The sequence below is a fragment of the Spermophilus citellus genome (genome assembly GCF_964194105.1).
Source record: "Spermophilus citellus genome assembly, chromosome: 3".
In the NCBI taxonomy this organism is placed as follows: domain Eukaryota; kingdom Metazoa; phylum Chordata; class Mammalia; order Rodentia; family Sciuridae; genus Spermophilus; species Spermophilus citellus.
In genome coordinates, this window is record NC_138184.1 from 10,144,326 (window position 1) to 10,162,436 (window position 18,111).

An 18,111-nucleotide genomic window follows, 5' to 3' on the forward strand; every position below is an offset into this window, starting at 1 on the left:
AATCAAAAGCCCGGCGGTGGGGGCTTTTGGGAGGTTTGTAGGGCGGAGTCTGGAATCCCACTGAGATGGATGTTGAGAATGAAATTTGAGGCTGGGGATTGGTTGGGATGATGCAACGAAGTGTGCGAATTATGGGAGTTTTCTGATCAAGGTAGGGCACTGCCCCAGATAAGAGTCAAATGGAGAGGAAGCTTGGGATGCAAGAGACAATTTGTTAATGTTCAACCCCTTCTTTTAATATGGCAAGTTTCCAGCAGTCCTGTGCAAATAAGGGAGTATGGGCAGAACAGAGTGGCCCTTGGTAAATAGGTCCACATGGTTGGCTGTCTTGTGGTCCCCAGATTGAAAATTGGAAAGCTGAATCAGGACATATTTCCCCACTTTATGTTTTTATTATTATTCATTTACTTTTAATGGGAATTGAAGCCAAGGTCGCTTTTCCCACTGAGCTACAGCCCTTTTTTTTTTTTTTTTTTTTTTTTTTGAGACAGGGTCTAAGTTACTGAGAGCCACATTAATTTGCAGAGAGTAGCCTGGTACTTATGGACCCTCCTGCCCCCAGCCTCCAGAATGGCTGGAATTACAGGGGTGTACCACAGGCCGGCCCCACCTTCCATTTCCAGGGGTGTCACTATGTTGCCCAGGCTGGGTTCAAGGCAAGTGCCACCATGCCTGGCTCTTCCCCCTACTTCTTAAGCACCTACTACCTGTCAAGACTTTTGCAAATGTTTTCTCATGCAGTTCTCCCTGCAGCCCTATGAGTGGTAAACTTTTCAATTCAAATAGAAGCCCTCTGTATGAAAAGAAACTCGGGGTGTTGATTCCCAATCATGAATCTGAGATGGGAGACAAACAGGAGCTCAGCTTACAACATCCTCTTTCCTGAGCATCTCATCAAACTTACTTCAAGTTAAAGGTTGGAGGGTTTTTGTTTGTTTTGTTTTTGTTTTACTGGGGATGAAACTCAGGAGTGTTCTGCCACTGAACTACAGTGGTACCAGTGATTAAACCCCAGGGGTGTTCACTGAGTCACATCCCCAGCCCTTTTTATATTTTATTTTGAGACAGGTCTGAGTTGCTTAAGGCCTCGCTAAATTGCTGAGGCTGGCTTTGAATTTACCATCCACCTGCTTCAGCCTCTGAACGGTTGAGATGACAGGTGTGCACCATCCCCACCCCACAAAATTGCCCCAGCTGGCCTTGAACTTGTGATCCTTCTGCCCCAGCTTCCCAAGACTCTGGGATTACAGGCATGCACCACCATACCCAACAATGTCAGTTGTTGTTCATGGTATTGGGGATCAAACTCAGGGCCTCATACATGCTACTACAAGCACTGTGCCACATCCCCAGCCCAAGGTCAGCATTAAAAAAAAAAAAAAAAAAATTTCTCAAGATGTAGCTCAACACTAGCCTAGCATGCAGCAGGCTGTGGGTTTCATTCCTAGCACAAAACAAAAAAACAAAAACAAAACATAGCCCAGCTTCTTCATCAGAGAAGCAATAGCAGTTTCAAACAATGTCAGGGTTAGTTAACAATGTGAGTGTGGTCCTGGAGATTGAACCCATGCCAAGAAAGTTCTCGACTACTAAGCTACACCCTCAGCTCAGGTTCTTACTTTACTTTTATAACTTGATTTTGGAGATGCTTCCACATTTTTACCCTTTTATGTATAAAAATAGATGATCTGAACCATAGAAAGGCTAAGTGATTTACCCAAAAGCACACAGCCAACAGGCACTAAAATAGATTGAAGGCAGAGCTGTGTGACTCACCAAAACCTGAATTGGTTCTCCTCCCCCTTCACTTTTCCCAGGTTGGGGATAGTGCTGTGCAGGGAGGTGCTTGGACTTTCAGATCCTCCTGTCTCTTGATGTTCCAGAATAGAGGCTGAGCTGCTGCAGGGGCGACCTACTTCTCCCGTTGTGTTTCTTTTTAAAGATCCAGTGGCTGCTGTTGGCTTCTGGCTTCTGGGGAGGAGGTGGTAGGAAAGCCTCCATTAGCTTCCTGTATCTCCCCACCACCCCAGTGCCATCCCCCAGGCCAAAGTCACACCTGGGCCATCTCAGCTTCCCCAGAGGACCTTTGAGCCCTCATGGAAAATAAACCAGACAAGTACTGTGTTAGCAGGGAGAGGGGAAGGTGTCCTGCTCCAAAGCCTGCTTGTGGTGTCTTTGACAAGCCAGCAGTTTCAGCTAAGGGTCTTTGCACCTGCTGTTCCTTCTGCCTAGAATCTTCCAAGGACCATCCTGCCTGTCCTACATCCTTCAGAATTTAGAACAAAATGTCATCTCAGGAGGGTCATCCATAACTAACTCTCTTAAAATTCTCACTTCTTCCACTCTCCTTTGGGACCTTCCTGTATAGAAGGTATAACCATTTTATGTGTTCCGTGTACTCATTTCTCATGTGTTCCCTTCCCCAACTCAATGTCAGAGCCACAAGGGCAATGTATTTTATGTTTGGGTAGCTATATCTTCATGAAATCAAATGCTTGGATTTGTTACATGAGTGAACACTCTCTACCCCATAAACCACCAGGCAGAATCTGAACAGTCAGATGGGGCATCACTTCCATGCTTTCCCAGCACCTCAGCTGCCAGTCTTTCCTCAGGTCCCCAATTCAGGGTCAGCCATTCTCAGATCTGTCTTTATGCTAATTGATCCGGTTACCTGGGACACCCTTCCTCACCTCCCTCAGGATTCTGATCAAATGTCAGTAAAAATAGACACCTCCCCCAACCTCTACTCTATCCTTGTTTGCAGTCACCACCCAAAGGGCTTCCCCTTTTTGTTCTTGTTTCTATCTACAAGTGCAAAGAGAAGTGGCCTGCTGCTCATTGCTGTGGTCCTGGGTACCTACAACTTCCCTGGCATAGAATAGGTGCTCAGGAATTATCTGCTGAATGCACAACGTAACAACTTCGTCCCAGTCAAAATGGGCGATTCGTATGTGTATGTGTGCACTGCCAGGGCCTTTGCACGTGCTAGACACTCACTCTACCCCTTAACTACACCCATAATCACAGTCAAAATAGGACTATAAAGAGGCTGGACCTAAGGTCAGAGGGGAGGACCGATGGGTCTTGAGGTGAGTCGAAGCCAAGAGGAGGGGATGTGCCCCTGTCCTCCAAACCTCCCCACAGCCCTCCTTCATTGAGCTTTAGGAGGTGTGCTGCTTCTTGATGGGGGGGGGGGCGCCCAGCGGGCATTTAGTTTCACAAGCACAAAGAAGACAAACCAAGCACAGGGGCTCCGGCACTAAGTCAAGTTCTTTACTTCCCAGAAGTGATGGCTAAGGGGAAGGAGAAGGAGGCTAAAAGAGGAAGAGAGAGAGAGCCAGAGAGAGCAAGGAGCAGGAAGAAAGGGGACAGTAAACCACTGTTCTATTAAGTCTCAGGAGGCAAGTGCTCAAGGTAAAAAAGAGTCCTGGAGAATCCTCCGCGGCTGCGGGAGCACCTCGATTTCCTTCTGTGTGTACCAGTCCTCGGGGAAGGCTGCTGCCGCTGCCGCTGCATTAAATAGTTATGTACATCGCAGAGAGTCCCAGGCGGTGGGCACGCGGGGAGGGGTCATTTCACCAGGGGCCGAGTCTTATCATCGTCACCGCACTGGTGGGCTTTGTACTTTTTCACTTCTGCCATGTACTTGGCCCATGCATCACCTTTACTTGTTAATACCTGTGGGGGTGGAGGTGGAAGACAAGAGGGGGTTGGCAGGGGCAGACAAGCCAGGAAACAGGGTCAGGACTGTCCTGAGACGGTGACCCCCCCCCACCCCCACCCCTATCACCCAGAAGGCACTCCCTGGCTTTGAGGCAAAGATATGTGAAGTCAAGTTATCAGGGGCCTTTGTTAAAAGCCCTCCTACTCCACCAGGCATACCCATCCAAGGCAGGATGCGGGACAGGGTTTGGCCAGCACACAGGCTGGAAGGCAAAGGCAAGGAGGGAAGACCCCGCAGCCTGCTCACCTCATCCTCCGTCTTCTGCTTCTTGGCTACTATTCCCGTCTTGAGGGCTAGTTTGTTCCCGCCTCTGCGTTTGCCCACCTGGGTGAAGGGACAGAAGACTGCAAGGGTTACAGGAGCCGGGCCCGCCCTTAGCGGTGCTGAGGCCCACTACACCTTCCTAGCCCGGCCAGGTGGCCTGTCCCGACGCCGCGCCTAGCTCCACCAGCCGGCCGACCTGCGCAGCAATCAGAGAGGAGCACACGCGACTCAGCGCCTGCCCTGGGCCCACGATGCCCAGGCAGTCCTGGGCCCCGGGCTGCCCTCCCAGGGAGCCCAAGGAGTGCCCACCTCCGTGGGGACCAACTCTGTCCTTACTTCCTATGGGAGAGGCCTCATCCTCCTGTGGCAGGGACCACATAGGCAGCAACAGCTTCCTTTATTGAGCACTTACTGTATGCCAAGCCCTGTGCAGAGTGCTATGAATGTTTTATCTCCTTCCATATTCACAATTACCCTAAGATGACGGTTACATCTTTCCCCCTTTCACAGATGAGGAAACAGTCCTTGAGGAGAGCTTGTGCTGGTGACAAACTGTGGAAGTGGATTCAGGGTCAGGTGCATCTAAGCGACTGGGAGAAGAGCATTCTTAACAACCAAGCAGGGAGGGGGGATAGTAGAGGATAGGAAAGGTAGCAGAATACAACAGTCACTAATATGGCAGTATGTAAAAATGTGATGTGTAACCGATGTGATTCTGCAATCTGTATTTGGGGTAAAAATGGGAGTTCATAACCCACTTGATTCTAACGTATGAAATATGATTTGTCAAGAGCTTTGTAATGTTGTGAACATCCAATAAATAAATTAAAAAAAAAAAAAACAACCAAGCAACACTGACTCCCCTGCACCTAGTCTTTTGGGGGTGTGGCTATGATGGCCTTTCAAGAAATGAATGTCAAAGGCAGTGACAACCATTGCTCCTCCCATTCATGGAGGGGTACTCAGCCTCCACAGTTATCACAATAATCCAGGGCCTGACACCTTCCCCTTTCTCAAAGACAAGTCTCACTATGGACTCACACCTTAGTGTCTTGCGTTCTCCCCCTGCCTGGAGCCTTCCAGAGCTCCAGGGTCTACAACAGGTTTCAGCAACCTTATCCAGTCCCACCAACCCTCAACCAGGCATTAGGTGCTACTAGGACTATTCTCAAGTCCCTTTCTCTCTCCCATCTCCTTTTAGTGCTGGGGATTAAACCCAGGGCCTCCTACATGCTGGGTAAGTGCTTTACCACTAGGCTACATCCCCAGCCATCTCATCTTTTTTTTTTTTTGTACCAGGAATTGAGCCCAGGGACTGGGATGCTTAACCATTGCAACACATTCCCAGCCCTTTTCATATTTTATTTTGAGACAGGGTCTAAGTTACTTAGATCTTGCTAAATTGCTGAGGGTAGCTTTGAATTCATCCTCCCGAATCACTGGGATTACAGGCATGTACCACCATGCCCAGCCCTTACACCCATTTTTAACAGATGAAGAAACTGAGGCTTGGACAGATTAGATCATATACTAAAACCACACAGGTTGATCCAAGACCTGACCCCATCCTCCAAATCTCAAATCAATAATTTTTCCTTCACACTACAGGTCTTGATCTCAACACCAGACGTAAAGCAAACTCAGAGTTGATGATCAATATATGTTCCATTTACTTACTACATAGTTTCTCAACTTGTCACTATGACATTTTGAGCTGGATCATTCTTTATTAGCGGTGAGGGGGACTGTTCTATGCATTGTAGGATGTCAAGCAGCATCCTTGGCCTCTACCCATAGATGTCACTAGCACCTAGTCTCCCCAGTTTTAACAACCAAATATGTCTCCAGACTTTGTCAAATGTGGGGGTGAGAAATCATCCTCAACTGAGAACCACTGGGTTAGCCCTTCCTATAAGACAACCTGTGATAACCACTTTTCCAGGATCACCTCATGGAACCCTCACCACATCAGAAGATGTGATGATGTCCATTTTCGCACTAGACAAAGAGGGCAGGCCAGCCCAGCAGCTCTCCACTGCATCCCCAGCACCTAGCACAATGCCCAACATAAGGTAAGATGCTCAATAAATGGACACTGGTTGAATGAGATCCAGAAAAGTCAAGCAGTCTAAGAACGCGGTCAGCAGTCTGAGTCTAAGGCACCCAGCTCAGAAGCGGGACTTGAATTTTCCCCCCTTCCCCACAGCTGGGAGTGGTTCCAGTATCCAAAGTCCCGGTACCACTCCAACGGAAATCCTGGCATCCAGATTTCCCTAACCCCAGTGTGCGGCTTCCAATTGAATTCGCGGTTCCTGGTTTCCGCGGAATAGGATCTGGGGGTCCCCAAGCCCGCCCCCAGCCCCCTCTCATCGGGAAGCCAGGCCCCACGTCCTCGGCGGGAGACCCGGATGGCCCCCTCCTCGGGGCGCAGGGTGGATCTGGATACTGGTTCCCATCCTCGGGCCCCGTTTCCCCGGCCAAGGCAGGCCCTGGCGCCCGCCCCCACCCCCGCGGCTCCTTACGAAGCTGAGTGTGGGGCCCGGGCCGCCCTTCCTCTTCGGATCCCCAGGGCCCGCAGCTGCGGTAGCCGGCTGGTCGGGTCGCGGCGGGCCCGGGGGCGGCTCCTCCTGCCGCTGCCGCTGCTCCTCCTCCATCTTCCGCTTGAACAGCTCCAGGAAGCTGCCGTCGTTGGCGAACAAGTTCACGCCGCCCGACACCGGGCTTGAACCGGCGCCCGACACCTCATCGTCCCCGCTCTCGGGTGACGTCCCTGGCCCCGACTCAGCCCATCGGCTCCCGCCGCCGCCCGCGGGGCCTGGCGCCTCCCGGCCCGGAGGCTCCGCCCGTCTCCCTCGGGCAGCCATTTTGTCGCCAGGTGCCGCGCAAAGGACTCCGGGAAGGCCGCTTCGGCCCCGCGCTTGGCGCCCGACTTGCTTCGTCCGGAACAATGCATGCCGGGACGAGCGGTCCGGGTCCTCAGGCGTCCGCAGAGGAGGCGGGTTCTGGGGCGGGGCCTGGGGCGGAGCGAAAGAGGGTATGACCTGACCCTGTAGGCAACCTGGAGGCGCCGGCCCAGGGTGTCTATAAAATAGCGGTACTTGGTTGGCGTTCTGCACACAGCGGCTTCTGGGGAATGGGGACCATCGAATGACACTGGGGCTGTGACTGGTTTTCCGAAGTGGGGTTCCCGCTAGGGATTGGGGGGGGACGCATTAGCTTTTCATGGCTAGAATTCTCTTCTGCTACCAAGGATAGTCTTTGTGAGTAAAAGGACCCTGTTTGGAGGTCCCATTTGAGCACGTGCTCAGCTGTCACATAGGAACTTGGTTTCATACCGAGATCTAAGTATCTAACCTAGGACCCTGAACTAGAAGTAGGAGTGTCTCTGAGTTGGACACTTGTCTCTGGAATGACTCTCATTATCTGGGAATAGAATACCGTTGGCATGGAGTTGGGGTCCTTATGTAAGAATAAGGTTATTTTTTTATGGGCAGGAGTAATCAAATGAAAGGAGGATATTTCTAGATTGGAGTCCCCTTCTAAGAGTAAAAGTGTTCTGGACTGGGGTCGCCGCCAAGGGCCTGAAGCCCTGCTTGTATTCCTGCCCCAGGGCAGGGGTTCAAAGAGGGAATTTGCTGAATTTAGAGTCTCCCCTCAAACAGAGAGTCAAGTGCGGGAAGATTTTCCGGAGTTAAAATCCCTCCTACAACAAGGAGCGCGGTTGCAGATATGGTTCTTGCCCAGCACGAGGATTCGGGGCGTATTAGACACGGATCTGAAGAAACAACTGGAGTTGTTTTCCAGCTAACCCATTAGGCTCAGGGACCTGTCGGGTTCCTCCACCTATATTTGTCCATGACCGGTTTGAGGCAGAAGCCAGGTGGTTCACAGCCAATTGAATAACAGACACACCCGAGGGCGGACCTGAGGGGATGTTGGAGCCCAACTTGGAGAATAGGGAGGAAATGATCGACACGAAATTGAGCCTATAAAATGGAGCTAGGACGGACCTCAGGTCTAACTTCCCTGAAAACGCTTGGACAGGGTGTTTGGCTGGTTGCTAAGGAGAGGTTGGCGGCTACCACGTCGTGAGTGTGACTGGTGGAAGTAAGAAAATATGTAACCAATGAAAGGAGGCTGAAAGACTTAGGGTCCAATCAGTGAAGGGGAGTAGACTGGACCGTACCAATGTGTTCATTAGGCAGGAGGAGACCTTGGAAAAATATAGACAAGAGGCCGACAAGGTGAGCTCTAAAAGCGTAAAACAATAAAACAATATCTTCTATTATCAAACAAAAGTCATCCCATGAGGAAGTTAATTCATACTCCTGCCCGCGACAGGAATGCGGTAAACAATTTTTCCCTGTAGTCGCTTTGCATGGTGCGCCCCGATTGATCACGTGAGCCGGTTCCAAGATGGCGGCGGGGGTGGCCGGGTGGGGGGTTGAAGCAGAGGAGTTCGAGGATGCACCTGATGTGGAGCCGCTGGAGCCCACGCTTAACAACATCATCGAGCAGCGCAGCCTTAAGTGGATCTTCGTCGGGGGCAAGGGTGGCGTAGGCAAGACCACCTGCAGGTAAGGAGGCTACGGTGGGGGCTCAGGAAGGCGGGTGGGATGTACCACTGACCGAAGGGGAGGCCCGGAACCGGCTTTTCCACCCGAGCCGGCTTAGGGGGCTGGGTCGGGGTCTTCTGGGTTGTACTCACTTGCAGTGAATGAAAGGTTCCACCTGAATGGTGGCCTGGCACTTTGCAAGTTACGCTATCCCTGTTGGGGCTCAAGTGCCGAACTTCAGTGTACCCAGAGCATGGCAGGGCGGAGGGGCACTTAGATGTCCCAGTCAGCTGTACCGTACCCAAGTGAGCTCAGTGTAGAGGGAAGGGCACCAGGGCAAGCTATCCTGGTCTGCTGAAGAGTGAGGAAAGGGTACAAGATCCGATTGTATCAATCAGCTGTGAAAGGGTGATGGGTCCTTGGGGCACATTATCCTGGACAAGTGGACTGAACCATCCATCCTTACCGGGGAGTGCAATGGATCTCTCACCTTAGAGTTTAGGGAGGAGGCATAGAAGCAAACTATGTCGACTGGACAGCTGGATCATGCCACTCTGTGCCCAGCAAAGGAACAGGTACCAAGCCAGACTCAGTCAGCTGAAACTTACCACTCTAGTTCAGCTGGAGTAGTCAGTAGGTGAGGCATTAAGATTTGATCCTGCAGTGATCCATAATCTCTCAAGACCCTTCTGATCTAGGTCTTTGTATCTCAGACCCTAGCAGGCACAGGGAGCAGGGCCCCATGCCTCCCTCCCCACTTTTTGACTTTTCCTTTGTGCAGCTGCAGCCTAGCAGTCCAGCTATCCAAGGGGCGTGAGAGTGTTCTGATCATCTCCACAGACCCAGCCCACAACATCTCAGATGCTTTTGACCAGAAGTTTTCCAAGGTGCCTACCAAAGTCAAAGGCTATGACAACCTCTTTGCTATGGTAAGTGAAGCAGGGCTTAGCTCCTAACTTATGGAAGAGACCTTTCAGTCCTTTCCTTTCTTAGATACACCCACTAGCAGACTCCATGTTCTGCTCATTCTGTATTTTATCTCTCCAGTTTTTCCCCTTCCTCAACATACCTACAGAGGAAAAGGAAGAAATGTTTGAGGAGCAGGAAAAAGGCAAGAGTGATTGGAGCTAAGTAAGCACAAGCAAGGGAAGGAGGAGTTGGAAGTTGGCATAGGACTCTGCAGCCACTATGAGCAGTTTGACTTTGATTCTAAATTTCTTAGGAAGCTGTTTGTTTCATTTAACTCATTTATTAGTACTGGTGATTGAACCCTGGGGCACTTTGCCCCTGAACTGCATCTGTAGTCCATTTTATTTATTTTGAAACTGGGTCTGGGTGATTTGCTGAGCATGACCACAAACTTGGAATTCTCCTGCCTTAGCCTTCCAAGTTACTGGGATTATAGGCATGTGAAGGAGGCATCACTGCAGCACTCTGCAGGAAGCTGTTCATTTTAAGCAGAGCACTGTCATAGGCAAATTTATGTTTTGAAAAGTTCTCTGTGGCTGTCCTATGGAAATTGGATCATAAGTCAAAGGTGGAAGCAGGTAAACTAACAAGGAGACTGGGGATATAAGCAGGTAAGTGCTGAGATAGTGGCCAGGTCTCACATGGGGACAGGATGTTGGGGGATGAGTGTTAGATTTTGGATACATTTTGGAAGTAAAGCAGAGAGATTGCTTGGTTTTAACTGGAGAGAAGAAAAATTGAATCCAGTATATCATTTATTTTTTCTTCCTGAGTAGCTGTGATAGGAAAAAACTTGGAGAAGAGCAGATTTAGGAGGGACGCTGGGATCTAATTGTTTTGATTTTTTGCTGGAAGTGTTGGCACATGCCTGTAATCCTAGTGACTGAGAGACTGAGGCAAGAGGATCGAAAGTTCAAGGCAACCTTGGCAATTTAGCAAGACCCAATCTCAAAATACGAAAATAAAGGGCTAGGATGTAGCTCAGTGATAGAGTGCCCCTGGGTTCAATTCCCAGTACTGGCAGAGTGGGGGAGAATTTTGATTTGTCCGCAGAGATCTGTGGACAATCTGCCTACTTACGTGGGGATACCATAACAGTAGTTTAAATGTATGAACCTGAAGCTTGAGGAGGGTTAGCATTGATTTAAAAGTTGTTGTCCCAGGGTAGTTTTTTTTTTGTTTTGTTTTTTTTTTTTTTTTTTTTTTGGAGATAGGATCTTGGTGGTGGGGGGAATGCTGGGGAGAGGTTACTACATTTGACCACTGAGCCACATCCCCAGCCCTATTTTGTATTTTATTGAGAGAGAGAGTCTCACTGAGTTGCTAAGCGCCTCACCTTTGCTGAGCCTGGCTTTGAACTCTCTGTCCTTTCTGCTTTAGCCTCCCAAGCCACTGGGATCACAGGCATGTGATCACCATGGGCGCCTTCCCAGGTATCCATGAGGCTGAGGCTGTGAGCTACGCTGAGGTCATGAGGTCAGGTCCAGCTGGCTGGGGTGGGGGCTGCCCCTGGAAGAGAGGCCACAGCAGGCTTGAGATAAGATCTTGCTATCTTACTTAAGCTGGCCTTGAAGTCCTGGATTCAAGCAGTCCTTCTGCCTAAGCCTCCTCAGTAGCAGGGACTACAAATCCCAGAAGTAGTGCTACCCCACCTGCTAACAAGGGCTATTTTGAGAAAAGCAGTTGTAGAACATGTTTGTTTGCTGCTGGGAATGTGCCCACAGGGAGGAACAAGTGATTCTGGAAGACAGTGATCCTCAGGCAGGATGAGTCTCATCCTGCACACCACCCAGAACTTAGGCTCTGCCAGAGTCAGGGACGCAGCAGGGAATAGAAGAAACCGATGGTGCTGGCAGCCAGTAACTTCTCTTTCACGCCTCTGAGATGAGGGCCTCAGCAGTGAGTAGGACAGAGCAGTTTAAGGAGGGACAAGACGCCACATATACACTTGCGAGAGCAGGAAGAGGGCCCATTGGAATTCTGTGATCAGGAATTACTGGTCAGGTGTGCACAGGCCCTCGGGTGCACAAAACAGATAGCTAAGAAGAAGCAGAGCAGGGGTTTCGTCAGCCACAGAGGGAAGAGGGAAGCAACCTCTGGAGCCTGGGCTGGGTAAGAGTGCTGACCAAGAGGGACACTGACAGTGTACAGGGGACAGGGACACAGTGACTCTTAGAGTATCTGAGGCTGGAGTAGAGGATGTTCAAGTCCAACAATGGAATGTGGAAGTCAGAGGTAACCCTCTCACTAGAAATAATGCATCAAGAGTTTGACTTGGCAAGTGTACTGGGAGAGTACAAGCTCCCCACAGCGAGATAACCCTGAGGGCAACTTGGGGGCTTCACCATGAAGCCACCAAGAAGAGGTGACCCAGGAGGAAGCTAGGGAGGCATGGAATCCAGGCTGGCCAGGAACCCCCGGCTTGGTCATCCTTTCAAGGATTCCACATTTATGTTGAGGACCTTTTTGTGCCTAGAACTGTTCTCATTGCTGGGGACACAGCAAGTGAGCAAGACAGCAGGTTGAGGAGACAGCAGGCAAACATGACTAAAGCCTTGTGGGGTCTGAGAAGGGGCTGGTGTTAGGGAGAGAGGAAAGCAGGGCAGAGAGGGTGCTAGGCCCCCCTGTAAACAGGGTGTTCAAGAAAGACTTGCAGCAGAGGAACGATCTGGAAGAGGTCAGGGCCTGTCATGGGAGTATCATGGGGAGCCGAGTTCCAGGTGGGAAACAGCCATGTCAGTGCCCCGTGGTGGGTTTCAGCATCCTTTTACAGGCCTGGACCCGGTTTGCAGTTCTCCACTGGTTTATGAAGGTTTGACTGCAACAGTGCCAGACCATAAGTCCCCAAGGGAAGTCTGACCTAAGGAAGGGCTTGTGGTCAGAGCCCTGCATGGCTCCCTCTGGCCTGTGCCCAGGTGGGAAGGCTCCCAGAAGTCACAGCAGCCTGAGTCTCATCCCCTCGGCCCCCAGGAGATCGACCCCAGCTTGGGCGTGGCGGAGCTGCCCGATGAGTTCTTTGAGGAGGACAACATGCTGAGCATGGGCAAGAAGATGATGCAGGAGGCCATGAGCGCCTTCCCAGGCATCGATGAGGCCATGAGCTACGCTGAGGTCATGAGGTCAGGTCCAGCTGGCTGGGGTGGGGGCTGCCCCTGGAAGAGAGGCCGCAGCAGGCTTGACCCCTGTCTCCCCTCAGGCTGGTGAAGGGCATGAACTTCTCGGTGGTGGTGTTTGACACGGCACCCACGGGCCACACGCTCAGGCTACTCAACTTCCCTACCATCGTTGAGCGGGGCCTGGGCCGCCTCATGCAGATCAAGAACCAGATCAGCCCCTTCATCTCACAGGCAGGCGGGGCCCCGGGTATCCAGGCATCCCAGAGTGGGAGTGGGCCCCCAGTTCCCCAGATGTGCCACGACAAACACCCTTTCTCCCCGTCTCTGTTCATACTTCTCACTGGGTGAAACTGCCTTCACTGTGGGGGAGGAGGGATGGTCTCCCCCATCCTGCAGGCAGGAATCTCTCCCTGGCTCCATCCACCAAGTGGTGACAGAGCCTGGAGGTCTGTCCAGAGCCAGATGGCCCACCCCCACCCCCTCTTCACTCCCTGTGCAGCCCGGCTCCACTCAGGCACGGCGGCTCACCTGTCTAGGCACCACCTTCCTTGTCTGCCCAGTGGAGGTTCTGAGAGTGGCCCCGTGGTTATTACCAGGACCTCTCTGAACACCTCCAGCTCTACCTCTGTGGTGTGCACATGATCCCCTAGCCTCAGATAGTAACAGTTACTGCGCACCTACTATGTGCCCAGCACTGTTCTGAGAAAGTTACACGTCCCAGCTCACCTCACCAGGGCTCTCAGAGGCTTACAGTTGGGGAAACTGAGGCCCTAGGAGGTCCAGGCCTTTGACCATGATTCCCACCAAAACGGCAGAGCTGAGATTTGACTAACCCCTGGAGTCTGCTCCAGGGCTCATACCTCATACCACCAGGGGTTACCGGGAATCTAGAGAGCTCCCCACCCCGGCAGGCAGTGAGCCTGTCCCTCCTCTCCACAGATGTGCAACATGCTAGGCCTGGGCGACATGAACGCAGACCAGCTGGCCTCCAAGCTGGAGGAGACCCTGCCTGTCATTCGCTCTGTCAGTGAACAGTTCAAGGACCCTGTGAGTCCTGGTCCAGCAGGTGGCAAGAGGCTCCCTGCGGGGGGGGGGGGGGGACAGGACTGGAACCCACCCTTCACTGCCTTCTCTTCCACACAGGAACAGACGACCTTCATCTGCGTGTGCATTGCTGAGTTTCTGTCCCTATACGAGACAGAGCGACTTATCCAGGAGTTAGCCAAGTGCAAGATTGACACCCACAATATCATCGTCAACCAGCTTGTCTTCCCGGACCCCGAGAAGCCCTGCAAGATGTGCGAGGCCCGCCACAAGATCCAGGCCAAGTACCTGGACCAGGTGTGCCTGCCCACCCAGCCCTGGGCCAGCAGAGACACCTCTGCCCTTCCTCCTCCCCTCCGTCCCCACTGCAGATCATACTGTCCCTGGAGGACTGTGGCTGACCTGACCTGGGTAGCAGTGACCCTGGGAGCAGGAAGTCTAGTCCAGTGGCCTCACTGGCACCACTCCCACTTACGACACTGTGAAGCCTCTGCCCAGTTTCCTTCCTTGACCCTGGGAGGCTCCCAGCCAGACCCACTCTCTGTCCTTGTCCTCCTGTCTCCTGATCTCTGCTTTCTGCCCTCTGCCCTGGCTGCAGATGGAGGACCTGTATGAAGACTTCCACATCGTGAAGCTGCCGCTGTTACCGCATGAGGTGCGGGGGGCAGACAAGGTCAACACCTTTTCTGCCCTCCTTCTGGAGCCCTACAAGCCCCCCAGTGCCCAGTAGCACCACCACCATCCCCAGCTGCTGCCATTTCATACCCACCCTTCACCCTACCTACTCCCCCCCCTGGGGCAGAGTTTGCACAAAGTCCCCCAGAGTACAGGGGGAGCCACTTGGGGGGTGGGAGACAGAGAGAGGGTCTGTTCCCCCTGGTGGGGCTCGGGGGAGCTGTAGTTGCCCCCCACCTCTCCCTGCCTCTCACTCCTCAATAAAATAATCTTAAACCACTGCATTTGTTGGTATTGGGAGGTGTGGCTGGGGGTGAGCACCTTCATGGACATTTGCACAGTTTGTGCACTGTGCAAAGTGGCACATGTAGAGGGCAAGTTCACAACAGAGGCTTAATAGAAATGCACTTTCATCATGGCAATTTTGGGAAAAGGGTGTCTTGGATAAGGGATGCTTTGTTCTGATTCTGCATAGCTTAGGGGACTGATGCCTGGAGTGGAAGAGACAGATGGGCCTTTGCCCACTTCCTTAGAAGCTCAAGAAGGTGGGGATCTAGCTGGGAGGGGTGGTGCATGACTGTAATCCTGGTGACGTGGGAGGCTGAGGCAGGACAACCCCTGGTTGGAGGCCAGCCTCAGCAATTTAGCAAGCCCCTAAGCAAGGTAAGGAGGCCCTGTCTTAAAAAATAAAAAGGGCTGGGGATTTAGCTCAGTGGCAGGGTGCCCGGGGTTCAATCCCTGGTACCAAAGGGGAAAAAAAGTGTGGGAACCCAGAAGTCCTTTGGGCAGCCGCAGGCTGGTGGGAGCGGATTAAGCAGGCAACAGGCCCAGTGCTGCCTGCTGTTTGGTTTGGGAATTAGTGGGCACCCTGGGCAGAGGCTGGGCTTGCCAGACTGGGGATTAAAAATCTCCACCCACCCCCCATTCCTGCCTCCATGGGATGGCATCAGCCCCTCCCAGCAAAGGGCCACAACAGTGGGACTGACAAGGGACAGGATGGCAGAGCACTCAGGCTGGGTCCCTGAAAGCTGATCCCATAAGCACAGGGCCTTGGCCTGCAGCTTGGGCTTCCTGCTGTTTTAGCTTGGTCTCCTCATCCTTGAAGTGGGGACCTCAGTATAGCCACTCTCTGAACCATGGCACAGATTGTCCGGTGACCTGGAAGGCACCCCAAAAGGACCCCCTTGGCCCCTGCTCTTCATTCTTCTGCTGGTGCCACCACAGCCACTGTCGTCCACATTTGAAAGCTCAGGACAGGGCATGACCTTGAGTGTTTGCAAGATCCAAACCAGAGCTGGGACTAGGGGTACAGAGTCAGGAAGCAGTGTTCAGGGTGTACACACCCAGGGTCTGGGCGTGCCAGGGTGTGTGTGTAAGGGAACCCAGCCACGAGCCTAGACGTGTCCCCCACTCAGCTTCACAGGGTGTGTGCAAGCAGGTGTGGACACGTTGGGGTGGTGTACATAAACAAAAGGGGGTGCATGTGGTGGCAAAGACCCCAGGCTTCTGGTCACACTGCCTGGGTTCCCATCCCAGCTCTTCCATGAAAGAGCTGCGTCATTTGAGCCTCAGTTTCCCTACCTGGAAAGTGGGAGTGGCAGGTGCAGCAGCTATTGCGCATACTCCAGCGTGTGGATTCAGAGATGAAATACGCAGGCATTTCTCATCACAGGCAGGGAACTGCCAAGGAGAGCTGCTTGTTATTGGTGTTACAATTACCAAGCAGGTGAAGCAGCAGCCTGCTAGGCAGTCTGCTTCCCGCCCCCGGGGGTCCTGCAGTCATGGGTGGATGGGGACGTGCTGGGGGAGAGGGGATGAGCAAGGAAGGTCTAGCTGCAGTTAGCGGAAGGACGTCCTGGTGACCCTGATCCCTCCCTAGGTCTGGCAGCTGCGGTGCCGCCCCAGTCACCCCAGCTGCCCCCTGGCTCCTGTTTATAGGCTGTCCGGCAGCTGGACAGCGGAGATTCGGGTCCGAGGGTGGCGAGCCTAAGCCAGTTGGCTCCTAATTACCCCGGGCGGGGCAGACATCTGCCAGTCTGGGAACACCATGTCCTGGCTGGCTGGGCCTCCGGGTGGTGCTGCGCATAGCCATCCGAGCTCCTAGGGCACCCGTGGACTTGAGGGTTTCCTGCCTCCGCCACCTCTCAAGTGTCTGCCCCCTGCCAGGACTCCCCGAGCCTGTGCCCCTCCCTCACTGGTCTGCATGCAAATGTTCTCCAGGTCCAGGGATGGAGTGGGGGGGTGCAGTTTGTGCCAGACTGGGAATGCCCCCTTTGTAGGTGTGTCTGTAAAGAGGGAACATCTGTCCCAAATCATTGCCAAATATGGGGAACAAGGGTCTATGTACCCAAGTTTGTGTGTTCATGCCAATGTTGAGTGTCTGAGACCCGAGTGTGTATGAGTGTGTGTGCACACACCACAGCCAGGAAGCACTGGGGAGGAGCTTGCCTTAATATATTAATGTACAAATCCAGGTGAGTGGTTCCTGGGGGCTTATAATCAGTGGAACTGCTCTTCCACAAATTTGCTGTTGTGTGATTATATCTCTGCCACACTGGCAAATCTCAGGGACCTGAGGGGCGCCCCTCTAGCCCAGGTCTATGTGCCACTGTATTGAAGGGAGGTGTCCCCACATTCGGTGTGTGATCTTTGTCCAGGGGAGATGGGGATGAAGACCTCTGCAGCCATAGCCTGTGTATGGCTGCAATGTGAAAGCGTCCCGGAGGGGCGGGGTCTGCCCCTGTCTGGTTCTGTGTACTTGCCTGTTTATACATTGTGCCATCATGAGGCAATGCAGCCCCCTGAATCCCTTCTCTGCCGGTCCTCTGAAGCTGTTGAGAGCACCTTGTGTGTCTGTGAGCTCAGAGCCTGGTGTGTCCAGGATCCATCTGCCTGGAGAGAGCTAGGTGTGCCATGTGTGACTCTGGAAGGCTTTATGGCAGTATGTGCTGCCACACTGCCCTCCAGGATATGTCCGGTGGTTGTGTGAGGCTGTTAAGGGAAGCTGAATGTGTGCTTCTATGTATATCTTTGTGACAGTGTTATTGGAGGTATCTGATGTGAACCAGCCTCATTCAGCAGTGTGCATGTATCTGGGATGGAGACATTTGCGGCCCCCTCCCCCAGCTTCAGCTTCCAGATGCCTTGGACTTGCCTGGGAGCAGGACAGGGAGGAGCAAGGAAGGACCAGACAGATTTCTCCACTGGCCCTAGGAAACAAACTGGCAGACTTCTCCAAACAAAGTTCTGAGACTGTAGCTCACCCCAGGGGGATGGGTTAGGGAGGGGCTGCCCACGCCCACTCCCCAGCCCCCTCCCTCCCAGGGTCTAGCCCCACCCAACACTGAAGCCACCCGCCCATTCAGTCTCTGTCCCTGAGTGTCCCTGCACCAGTCACCCTCAGCACAGGTGAGAAGGGCCCAGGCCTGGGGGAATAAGGGGCCTTGGGGACAGGTGTGCTTTGGGCCAGGTTACCTAGGGGTGGGGAGTGGAAGGCTTAAAAAGCTGCAGGTAATAGCTGGAGGAAAAGGGGGAGGGGAAATGGACATGGCGGGCAGTGTGACTGGAGAGGGGTCACTGTGAGGCTGGGGGCTGACTGACAGAATATGGGGACCTTGAAGTCTTAGGGAGGAGGATTCAGAGGGCTTCAGAGGAAGTGCAGGGGGAGAATGGCCGCCCGCCCAGAGCTGGGGAGTGGAGAGAGGGAGCCAGAGTGGGGGACTAGGGAGGGAAAGGGAAAGGGAGTGTCCAAGCCCCAAGA

The 18,111-nt window shown here is 52.9% G+C and overlaps 2 protein-coding genes across 2 annotated transcripts; one reads left to right on the top strand and one right to left on the bottom strand.

Annotated features, from left to right (window-relative positions):
* Positions 1-3,255: 3,255 nt before the first annotated feature.
* LOC308644623 (telomerase RNA component interacting RNase) lies at positions 3,256-6,903 on the bottom strand. Its single transcript, XM_081286008.1, has 3 exons — positions 6,514-6,903; positions 3,974-4,051; positions 3,256-3,681 (listed from the first exon to the last, which is right to left on the bottom strand). Exons 1-3 carry the CDS (start codon positions 6,853-6,855, stop codon positions 3,574-3,576), a joined length of 528 nt encoding a protein of 175 aa, XP_081142134.1. The 5' UTR covers positions 6,856-6,903; the 3' UTR covers positions 3,256-3,573.
* A 1,489-nt stretch (positions 6,904-8,392) lies between these two features.
* On the top strand, positions 8,393-14,631 carry LOC308644614 (ATPase GET3-like). Its single transcript, XM_081285995.1, has 7 exons — positions 8,393-8,568; positions 9,329-9,476; positions 12,487-12,635; positions 12,713-12,863; positions 13,572-13,679; positions 13,776-13,973; positions 14,275-14,631. The coding sequence occupies exons 1-7, from the start codon at positions 8,408-8,410 to the stop codon at positions 14,404-14,406; spliced, it is 1,047 nt and encodes a 348-aa protein (XP_081142121.1). The 5' UTR covers positions 8,393-8,407; the 3' UTR covers positions 14,407-14,631.
* The last annotated feature ends 3,480 nt before the right edge of the window (positions 14,632-18,111 follow it).